This window comes from Natrix helvetica, assembly GCF_964273705.1.
Source record: "Natrix helvetica genome assembly, chromosome: 6".
Taxonomy (NCBI): Eukaryota; Metazoa; Chordata; class Lepidosauria; order Squamata; family Natricidae; genus Natrix; species Natrix helvetica.
In genome coordinates, this window is record NC_138553.1 from 78398378 (window position 1) to 78410504 (window position 12127).

At 43.5% G+C, this 12127-nt stretch overlaps 1 protein-coding gene across 1 annotated transcript in view; it reads right to left on the minus strand.

Moving 5' to 3' along the window:
• Nucleotides 1-6434: 6434 nt before the first annotated feature.
• Nucleotides 6435-12127, minus strand: part of CRACR2A (calcium release activated channel regulator 2A) — a 47071-nt gene continuing 41378 nt past the window's right edge. Inside the window, exons 17-18 of the mRNA XM_081957984.1 lie at nt 8282-8358; nt 6435-6582 (exon numbers count right to left, since the gene is read on the minus strand). Coding sequence (XP_081814110.1) covers nt 6492-6582; nt 8282-8358 — 168 coding nt within the window. The 3' untranslated portion in view covers nt 6435-6491. The remainder of the gene's footprint in view (nt 6583-8281; nt 8359-12127) is intronic.

A 12127-nucleotide genomic window follows, 5' to 3' on the forward strand; every position in this document is an offset into this window, starting at 1 on the left:
GACTGGAACTCGGGTCTCTCTCTAACCCCAGCCTGAGTGCATGGAAGGGTCCCATGAATACTTTTGGAGACCTTGACGGAGAGGCAGTCATGTGCAACAGGCATTACACCTCCTACTACAAGTAGCCACCGACTTACAACAGTTTGTTTCGTGACTACAAGCTACAACAGCACTGAAAAAAGTGACTTATGACCGTTTTTCACACTTACAACCGTTGCAGCATCCCCGTGGCCCCGTGATCAACATTCAGAGGCTTAGCAAATGGCATGTACTTATGATGGTCGCAGTGTCCCAGGCAGCGGTGAAATTCAAATTTTTGTACTACATGTTCTATGGGCGTGGCTTGGTTGGTGCGGTGTGGCTTGGTGGGCGTGGCAGGGGAAGGATACTGCAAAATCTCCATTCCCACCCCACTCTGGGGCCAGCCAGAGGTGGCATTTGCCGGTTCTCCGAACTACTCAAACTTTCTGCTACCGGTTCCCCGAACTACTCAAAATTTCCGCTACCAGTTCTCTGGGCTACTCAAAATTTCTGCTACCGGTTCTCTGAACTATTCAAAATTTCCACTACCAGTTCTCCGAACTGCTCAAAATTTCTGCCACCGGTTCAGCGGACTTCTCAAAATTTCTGCTACCAGTTCTCTGGATACTCAAAATTTCCACTACCAGTTCTCCAAACTACTCAAACTTTCTGCTACCGGTTCCCCGAACTACTCAAAATTTCCGCTACCAGTTCTCTGGACTATTCAAAATTTCCGCTACCGGTTCTCCGAACTACTCAAAATTTCCGCTACCGGTTCAGCGGACTTCTCAAAATTTCTGCTACCAGTTCTCTGGATACTCAAAATTTCCACTACCAGTTCTCCAAACTACTCAAAATTTCCGCTACTAGTTCTCCAAACTACTCAAAATTTCCGCTACTAGTTCTCCAAACTACTCAAAATTTCCGCTACTAGTTCTCCAAACTACTCAAAATTTCCGCTACCGGTTCTCCAAACTACTCAAAATTTCCACTACCGGTTCTCCAAAATCTGCTGGATTTCACCCCTGGTCCTAGAAAGATTTGCATCTTTCTGACAAGCGAAGTCAATGAGGAAACCGGATTCCCTTAACAGCCCTGTTGCTGACGTAACAATGGCAGTGATGCACTTAACACAAAAAGTTCATAAAATGTGGCAAAACTCACTTAACGACCTGCCTCGCTTAACCACAGAAATTTTGGGCTCAGTCGTTGTGGTGAGCCGAGGGTTTCCTGCACTTGTTTAGCCCAGAAGGCAAAATTGAAAAGATATCGTGCTAGTTCTGCAGTCCAACAAGCCACAACTACTAAAGATAGCAAGGACATAAAAGTCAATGCAAATAGCACGACTGAAATTGTTCCCACAATTCCCCACAATTCCCAGTTCCCAGCTCTGGAGGAGCCACGGGAAACATATAATATGGGCCTGATGAAAGGAGCATAGAGGAAGGAAGTAGATCTCTTGTCCGTGCACCTTATTCATACAAGGGGAATATGGTTTGCATCAGCCGAGCTGGGGAACAAGGAGATTGCTAACTTGGAGTTACTTGCTGTGCCCCATTATTAGATACAGGAAAGGTTTCATTCCTTTGGCTGGCACTTATACCAGGGGCACTGAAATGTGTGGCTATCCAAGAGGGGGGCGCTCTTCCTGTGATATGTGGCCTCTTTAGACTGCTGTGTTTTCCTTGCTCCACAGCCGTGGTAGGTTCCTACCAGTTCGGCTGACCAGGTAGTGATTTGGCGGCCTGGGTCGCTGGAACCGACAGCGACCCAGGCCTGCCACACCCCCAAACCGGTTTTCCGGGCCACCATCATTTTTTTTTAATATATATTTTTTTATTTTTGAATAAACACAGACAAAACACAACAAACACCACAAAAATATCTTCCGTTACAAATTGTAAAAAATGTGTCAATTGGTTACAAAGAGCTTTCGTGCACCCCTTCCACAGTCATCACCTACAATTCATATCAAGTTATATATTTTAAATCAAATATATTTATATATATTGCTATCATCATACCTCCATCTTCATATGACTATTATTGTTTTTACATCCCTTTATATCTTGTTTTTCGCTTCTGCGCATGCGCAGAACAATTTTTATTGCCCTGCGCATGCACCCATAAGCGAACTGGCAGTAGTGCCTGCTGGACCCCTACCCTGCCCCACAGCCAACTCACCACTAGCTGCGGCCAACTTGCCATGGGCAACTCTCCGCAGGAGAAGTGTTAGGCTAATATCGAAGAAACAATAGAATCATAAAAGAAAGGATGCCAAAGGAGTGACAAAATGAAAACGTGAATGACAAAAATCAAAATACTTGTTTCGATTATTTAAAATAATTAAATCAAACTCTTGAATTGTCCCACAGTTAATTATCCAATGGCACATTTTCCCGCGGTGAGTTGGCAGCAGCGAATTTGGCCATGGCGAGTTGACTGTGGCCAGTTGTCCGCTACCCTGTAGCCTTTGTTGGAATCAACTCTTTGGTCTCCAGCTCTTATGTGACATTTGTGTGGATTCTGCTCATGAAATTGTGACCTCTGGATTGTCTCACAACTTTGATCTGGCTCTCAGAGCTTTGGATTGGATTTCGACTATTCTGTACTCTATTCTGGTCTCTAAACAACACCTGCTTTTAAACCACTCTGGCAAGCAGGTGTTGTTTAGAGACCATTTTTGGATTGCATTCCTTATCTGCTGCTATCTCCTCAACCTCGAGTAAGCTGCTAATTCACCACAACAACTGTCTGTGTGAGTGTATAAACCAGAAGCGGGACAAAATCCATCAAATAATCAGCCAAACCCACTCAGAGCATTTATTTATCTTTATTTGTTTATATAAGTTATGTCCTGCCTGATTTGACACATTCCAAGCAGCTCGTATAAAATCATAAATATAAAAAAAAAAATTACAAGAATAATCGATTGCACTAATCAGCATCACCTAACTATCTCTTCAAGATCAAACAGCATTTGTTACCTTCCCAAATTATACGGTAATTATCCTGATGGCATGAAAGTGTTAATCCACCATCCACAAATCACTTTCCAGTTTATTTGGTTTCTCAGTAAGCTAGATCTGGAGTTGTTAACATCGTAACTGCTAACTTGGGGTAATAATCCACTTGCGTTTTCAGATTAAATTTATTCATCTCCCTGCTGACCTGGCTGAAGGTCATCTGAAGTAGTCTGAATCATTGCAACTGGCCTATTTTTTAAAAAATTCAACCTTCAGACAACTTCATCCAGTTCTATCTGGATGATTGAGAATCTTCATTTTGCTGACCCGGATGTTGAATTTGCACAGATTGGTTCGCACCAAGTGGCATCTTCTCTGATTTTGATGGATCGTTTTCAGTCACTGCAGCCTTGGAATATGGACAACGACCTGCCTTGATTCCTGCCTAGGTGGCTTTTGAATCTACTTGATCCACATGAAGAACCTGTTCTTTATTATATGCTCTTGCTAACTTTCTAAAAGAGGGATTCCTGAAGTTCCTTCAGAAGAAAGCTGCCTTGATCCGTAAGGAATGGTCAGCTATATTTTATTTTCCCATGGGCCCATTTAGAGAAGGTATCTGTTTCAGTTGGGCTCCAGATGTGAACCCAATGAAACTGTTGTGGCCCACCAACAGCCAGCAGAGCTGGTAGCAGATTCGGACAGTGAGGAGGTTGGGGGGGGGGGGACATGGGCCAGTCCTGGAGTCTGGAGAAGGCTCTGATGAGGGCTCTGTGTTGGAGGCAGAGAGGGGGCCAGGACCGTATGCCAGTTACCAGCTGCTTTCAGAGTCAGACATCAGTGAGGTAGATGAACAGCTGGAGCCTGTTCCCAGTGTGCGCATGCGCAGAGTTGCCAGAGGAAGGGAACAGCTAAAGAACAGGGGGCGACTTGGGAGTAAGGCGACAGGTGGACAGTGAATGCGCCCTCCCAGAGGAAATAAAAGAGGAGCGAAAGGGGAGTGGAGTTTGCAGGAGACAATTAGTTCGCTTAATTGGTTCGTGACTCTCCGAGACTCCTTGCCAAGTTTTGCAGCTATTGGCCTGTCAGCTCTCCAAGCCAGATAAGGTCTGTGACTGTAAATCCTCCCTTGAAAGATTTTGCTGGATGTGAATGAGCAGAATTCACAGTCAATTAATAAAAGGGATTTTTGTAGGGACAAGCAGTTTGCTTAATGCTCTTGGGAAGCCTCGGTCAGAAGGAGAAACAGCTTTGTTGCTTTGGTCATCGAATGGATAGATTTGAATAAAAGATCTAGTGGACATTTAGTCAATCTTCCTGCTCAAGGTAAGAATCCACTAAATTATCTGACAGGTGGCCCTCCGGCCATCCAGAAAGCTGAGTCTCTGGCCTTCTAAGGTTCCAGTATGTCTCATCTCCCAAATCCTCCTGAATCTTTGAACCAGTTCTTCTCGCCCTGCTCACCATTTCAACTGAGAACATATCTGCCGCTTTGACATGCAGCAACCTGTTCTTAGAATTCGTTTCATAGACTTCTGCCGTATCTCATCTCACTGTTCTCCTTTGCAAGCCAAACATGGGTAATTTGTGCATTATTCGGCTCGGATTGCGGGTTTCGTAATCCCCACCAGCCACTTCTGAACCTGATCTAATCTTTCCCGGGGCTTGTGTTAAAGAGCTGAGCTCAGAAGTGGACCCAATCCAGGTCTCACTTAACATATTGCTTAAATACAAGCCAGCCGCGTGGGGCAGCTACCCATAAAAAGCCAACACAGTCCGAGGCTGCATTAGCAGAGGGATGGAATCAAGATCTTCTGAAGTGTTAGTGCCACTTTATAAGGCCTTGGTAAGGCCACACTTGGAATATCTGCATTCAGTTTTGGTCGGAACGATGAAAAAAGGATGTTGAGACTCCGGGAAAAAAGCAACAAGGATGTTTAGGGGGCTGGAGCCTAAAGCGATTGCAGAAATTGGGCATTGTCTAGTTTAATTAAAAGGATGACATGATGGCAGTGTTCCAATATTTGAGGGGCTACCACAAAGAAGAGGGAGTCAAGCTATTCTCCAAGGCACCTGAGGGTAGGACAAGAAGCAATGGGTGGAAACTAATCAAGGAGAGAAGCAACTTAGAACTGAGGAGAAAATTCTGCAGGTTTTTAAGGAGAGATTGGACAACCATTTGCCTGAAATGATGTAGAGTCTTCTGCTTGAGCAGTGGGTTGGACTAGAAGACCTCCAAGGTCCTTTCCAACTCTCTTATTCTGTTCTCTTACAATCCTGCGGGTTGAAGTCCAGTGAAATCTGGATGTCCTCACACATTTCCCTTTCTTCCTCAATATTTATGATGGGGAAAGAAATTATATATTGCTGGTTCAAGGCGTCTCTGTTTTCCAAGTCACCATTAATTATATAGTTTGGTGGCAGGTGAGCTTACCATAACATTACATTGCAAATGTACGAATTCAGGTCAATGGAAAGGGAATGGAAGCCAGGCTGCAGCCCACACACACCTGATTCCTTCTTCTCAGTGTTCTTAGTACAATTGATTACCAATCATCTTCCATATTTTCATCCAAGATGTTGTAACACAGAGAAGAGCAACAAAGATGATCAGGGGACTGGAGGCTAAAACATAGGATGAATGGTTTTTCAGGAACTGGGTATGTCTAATCCGGGGGGGGCAACCTGTGGCTCTGGAGCCACATGTAGCTCTTTCATCCCTCTGCTGCAGCTCCCTGTCGCCAGTCAGCTCCACAATTGATAGGGCTTTCGGTTAGGACAGGTAGAGGAAAAAGGATGCCGCACTAGGAGGAGACTCTATGGTGGGGGAACCGGACTTCCAGTCAGCAGAGGAAAAAGGATGCCGCGCTAGGAGAAGACTCTATGGTGGGGGAACCGGACATCCGGTCGGCTCCGGAATTGAACATGGGCTTCTGGTTTGGACCTTTTTTGAGTGTTGTAAGGTTGCCGACCCCTGGTCTAATCTAATGAAAAGGAGGAGTGGGGTGACATGATAGCAGTCTTCCAATACTTGAGGAGCTGGCACAAAGAAGATGCAGGCAAACCTATTCTCCAAAGCACCTGAGGACAGGAGAAGAAGCAATGGATGGAAACCAATCAAGGCGAGAAGCAACTTGGAACTAAGGAGAAACTTCCCGACAGTGAGAACAATTAACCAGTGGAACAGAAGTTGCCTCCAGAAACTGTGGGTGCTCCATCACTGGAGATTTTAAAGAAGAGACTGGACCGTCATTTATCCGGAATGGAATAAGGTCTCCTGTCTTGAGTGGGCGGGTTGGACTAGAAGACCTCCAAGGTCCCTTCCAGCTCTTGTTATTCTGTAATCCATTTTTTAAAAATTTCAATTCGAACTAGAGGCAAAATGGCTGACAAGTCCTGTAAAAGCCATAAACAATGCCTGACAATATCATCCAGGACTCCGTAGTGTAAGGAAGATGAAAATGATGGTGTGTTTATTTATTAAAGGGAGTTCTACGTTGTGCTTTATTGCCTGGAACAGCACGTTGTCTTTTTAGGCTGTTGTTGCAGCTGAATCGTTTTTTCTTTCTCCTTGTCTTCCTGCTCTTTTAGAATCCTATGGGAGACAAAAAGCAGATGGAGGGGAATTGTTTTCTAACAAGCTGAACCATCTATTCTATCCTCATTTCCAGCCTCTTTGGAAACGTGCGTGGGGACTTTGCTTCTCTCCAGCATTTCAAATCCGGAGACAGACCGTCTCTGGTGCAGAAATACCACGAGGCCCCTTCATTTATTATTTATTTTATTTACTTTAAAACATTTATATGACTGCTTATCTTTCAGCCAACTCCAGGCAGCTCCCAATCGCGGAGGGCTGTGGTTGTGATTGTTCAGAGACATGTTTCCCACAAATGCCACAGCCCTCTGAGCGAAACAATTTCATCAATTAATCATGCGTGAGTGTGTTAAAAGTAGAAAATGATGGAAAGACCTTCACTATGGGTGCTAAGAATCCATCCCATTGGACATTAAAATGAACCTTTTCCTGCTGTATTGAGAGCTCAGTCTGCGATAGATCGATAGATCGATCGATAGATGATAGGCAGACAGACAGATGGTAGGTAGGTAGGTAGGTAGACAGACAAAGAGAGAGAGAGATGATAGGCAGACAGACAGACAGACAGACAGATGGTAGAGATAGATAGATAGATGATAGATAGATAGGATAGATAGATAGATAGATAGATAGATAGATAGATAGATAGATAGATAGATAGATAGATAGATAGATAGATAAACGGAGAGAGAAAGAGAGAGAGAGATATGATAGGCAGGCAGACAGACAGATGATAGATAGATAGATAGATAGATAGATAGATAGATAGATAGATAGATAGACGGACGGACAGAGAGAGAGAGAGATGATAGGCAGATAGACAAGTGGTAGATAGACAGACAGGCAGGCAGATAGGCAGACAAATAGATGGTAGATAGATGATGGATGGATGGATGGACGGACGGACGGATGGACAGATAGTGTCATGCCCCCATCAGAGCCTGAATCTGCGGAGGAAGATGAGCCGGAACTGGAGGTGATGGAGATCAAAGAGGTAGTTTGGTTGGAAAATGGGGAAGAGCAGGCCAAGTGAGGCCAGAGCCTTTCAGGATTGGGATGGCTTGAAGGAAGTGGGGAAGGACGGCTAACAGAGGCTAAGCCGTGAACATGAGAGACAGAGCTCAAGCGATGAGCAAGGACTACCCCCTCCTGATCCTTGAGCACAGAGAGTGGAGAGAAGGCGAGAACAACGCAAACTGATCTGACTACTCGGGAGGAGCGTGTCCTGCCCCTCTTCACAGGGCACACCTGGGGACTGAGATTTAAGGAGATGTTGTGGGGAGGGGCATTTGTCTGGAACAAACACTGGATTCATGGAGGGTTGAGTGCTGACGTTTGAACTTTCCTGGATTCCTTGCATTCTTTCTGGCTTTCTGGATTACTTGCCTTGCTTCTTTGCTTCCTGGATCCCTCGACTTGCCCTGCTGGATTTCTTGCTTTGCAGCCGTGGTGCTGACAGCGTTGGGCTGGAGGGGTGTGTGTGTGTGTGTGTGTGTGTGTGTGTGTGTGTGTGTGTGTGTGATCACTTTGTTCTGGGACTTGACATAAACATGGGAGCGTTTGGGGAAATTTGGAGCAATAAAAGGGCGGTTTGACCTGCCAGATGCCTGTGTTGCCCCAGGTCATCACAGATAGATAGATGGATAGGAGATTGTCCTTCTATCACTTTCTGACTTGACTCAAGTCCTTTTTTCCTTACCTGGCCAAGTGCAATATAGATGCTTTGGTGTTCTCCCCCGTCAAGGCACTGCATTCATAAAAAAGTATGCTGTAATCCTAGAACAGAGCAGGGGGAGGGGGGAAAAAGATTGCTTAAAATTAAAAGATTCTTAATAGTAGTTTTTTTTCTGCAAAGAAAGGAACCAGAAGCAAGACATCACAAGGGCCCCTACAATTCAAACATGGAAGATACAGCCAGTGAATTCATAGTCTAACAACTCCGTAGGGTAGAACTAGATTGACAAGACAATTAGAGGGGTTACAGAATCCCCTTTTACAAGTCCCACTTCCCATCCTTTTCCTCCTATGTTGCTCGAGAACTCTTGATGTAGCATTCTATTTGGAGAATAAATGTGACTTCACTATAAGTAACTGACAGAACAATTAACCAGTGGAAAAGCTTGCCTCCAGATGTTGCAGGGGCTCCATCCCTGGAAGGTTTTGAGAAGAGACTGGACAGCCACTTGTCTGAAATGGTAGAGGGTCTTATTTTCCAAGAAAAGGTAGAGGGTCTTAAATTCCAGAAGGCAAGAAAAGAAGCAATGGATGGAAACGGATCAAGGAGAGAAGCAAAAGTGAGAAGAATTAATCAGTGGAACAGCTTGCCTTTTGAAATTGTGGGCACTCCATCACTGGAGGCTTTTAAGAAGAGACTGAACAATCCCTTGTCTGGAATGGTACAGGGTCTCCTGCTTGAGCAGAGGATTGGACTAGAAGGCCTCCAAGGTCCCTTCCAACTCTTGTTATTCTGTATTCTGTCCAATACAGACCTCTGAAATATCCAAATTCAGCACAAACCTATGAAACTATTGAAACTATTCTTATCGCTTTTCCTAAATTATATTCTACAAATTTCATCCAAAGGAAATTAATGACCCTGAAAGTTGCTGCTTCTGGCAAATAGCATGACTTCGAGATATAAATCAATCAATCAATCATCCATCCATCATCCATCCATCCATCCATCCAGTATCTATCTATCATCTATCTATCTATCTATCTATCTATCTATCTATCTATCTATCTATCTATCTATCTATCTATCTATCTATCTATCTATCTATCTATCTATCATCTATCTATCTATCTATCATCTATCTATCATCTATCTATCTATCATCTATCAATCTATCAATCTATCTATCTATCTATCTATCATCTATCTATCTATCTATCATCTATCTATCTATCATCTATCATCTATAAATCTATCTATCTATCTATCTATCTATCTATCATCTATCTATCATCTATCTATCATCTATCTATCTATCTATCATCTATCTATCTATCATCTATCTATCTATCATCTATCAATCAATCAATCTATCTATCTATCTATCATCTATCTATCTATCTATCTATCTATCTATCTATCTATCATCTATCTATCTATCTATCTATCATCTATCTATCTATCTAAATGGCTCTCTCTTTGTGTGTGCGTGTGTGTTCCAGCATAACCCTGGAACGCCTTGAGCAATTTCAAACAAACTTGGCACATAGATGACTTACTCTCTGGAAAAAATATACTGTGGGGGTCAGACACCCCTAACACCCCTCGGGTGTTCTATTAAGATACAGCCTGTGATGCCTTAAAATGGCTTCTACTGTACAACACAGCGGAGTTGCAATGGTAACGGTTTCACAGTATTCCACAAGGGGGCTCTCTCTGGCAGGGGGGGAAATCCAATATTAGAAATTATGTTTGGACTGGACATTTTATCCCCCTATAAATACATATCCAGACAATGCCTGGCTATCAGCTGGTAATAAATAAATATGCCAGAGAGGATCAAATGCCTATGGCTTTAAAAATGTTAAAATATTTCTTCCATGCTCAAATGAGACTAACCCATCAGAAGGTATTTCTCTGTGTTTATGAAGACCTCAGTAGATGGTTAGGACAAAAGGGTCTGTGTGTGTGTGTGTGCTGTTTGTGCTGGAGATATACATGTAAATAACTTGACTAGGGGTGACGTGATAGCAGTGTTCCAATATCTCAGGGGCTGCCACAAAGAAGAGGGCGTCAAGCTATTCTCCAAAGCACTTGAGGGCAGGACAAGAAGCAATGGGTGGAAACTAATCAAGGAGAGAAGCAACTTAGACAGTTAGAACAATTAATCAATGAAACAACTTGCCTCCAGAAGTTGTGAATACTCCAACGCTGGAAGCTTTTAAGAAGAGATTGGACAACCATTTGTCTGAAATAGTATAGGTTCTCCTGCTTGAGAAGGGGGTTGGATTAGAAGACCTCTAAGGACCCTTCCACCTCTGTTATTCTGTTATGGGGACCTTGAGAGATAATTTGGACTTCCTCTACAGCTGCAGACCAGCTGATTTTGACAGCCTCAAAGCAGTGCATCACAATAAAAACAATAAAAGATGCTGTATATACTGTACAGTTTTATATATACAGAACAGCCTGACATATATATTATATATCAGCCTGATAAAAGTTTAGTGGAAAGAAAAACCTGAAGGAGAAAATAAGAATATGGCTATAACGGAGTTTTTTTTTTTTTTTTTAAAAAAAACCATCTTTTTCAATGAAAAATAAAAATTCACGGGCCGTCCTTGTATGCACGCTAATGCTCGGAGTGTGGGAAACGACCTTGAATTCTCGATAAGTCAAGGCAAATACGATTGAATGGGTATAATGTAAAGAAGACTCCCAGGATGGCGATATGGCAACCGAAGGATAATCTATGCTCAAAGGGAAGGGATCAAAAGGAAGGAGTTGCGCATCTCACATAAAAAGAATTGGGGAAGAGAACAAAACAATGTTAATAAAACATGATATCATTCGCCCAGCCAAGGAGGAGAGAGGGAGGATGCTTTTCTGAAGATGAAATGCTGATCTGATTTCTTTGAAAGGATTTCTGGGAAATCTCTGGACTGCCTTGCTCAATTTTTCTTTCCGAGAGTGCTGGAAGGACAACAAGAACCATCGTCCCTGACCAGGCATGGTATTCCCTTCCCTTCCCTAACGGTTTGCAAATGTGAGCATGCTTTTGGCTACAAAAGGACCTAGATGGGATGCCATAGAGCTGGGAGTACCCGTGATTTCCGCTCCCGGTTCGAGTAAACTGCTCCAAACCGATATAATACCATCTCCGTCCCTGATATTCACCCATAACAAAGGCAATATCCATTTGTACTTGTACAGTACGGGTAGTCCTCAACTTACGACCACAATGGAACCAACATTTCTGTTGTTAAGCGAGACAGTTGTTAACTGAGTCGTACAACCATTTTTGCTGCGGTAAAGCAAACCGCTGCGGTTATTAAGTGAATCATGTAGACTTTAAGTGAATCTCCCCTTTCCCGTCGACTTTGCTTGTTGGAAGCCCAGCTGGGAAGGTCGCAAAAGGGGGATCACGTGACACCCCCCCTCCCGGGAGGCTGCAACTGTCACAATACATGCCAGTTGCCAAGCGCCCCGATTTTGATCACGTGACCATGGAGATGCTTTAATGGTCACAAATCTGAGCATCGGTTATCAGACACTTTTTTTAGCGCCGTTGTAGCTTTGAACGGTCACTACACGAACTGTTGTAAGTCAAGAACTAGCGGTAGAATGAAGATCATGTGAAATACTAGCACCACTTTATAAAACCCTAGTAAAGCCACACCTGGAATAATGCAACCAATTTTGGTCACCTTACTACAAGATAATATATAGAGACCTTGGAAAAAGTTCAGAGAAGAGCAACTAAGAGGATCAAAGGCCCAGAGACTAAAACATACGAAGAACGGCTGCAGGATTTGGGTTTGGCTAGTCTAGAGAAAAGAAGGACTAGGGGGGGAAATGATAGCAGTCTTC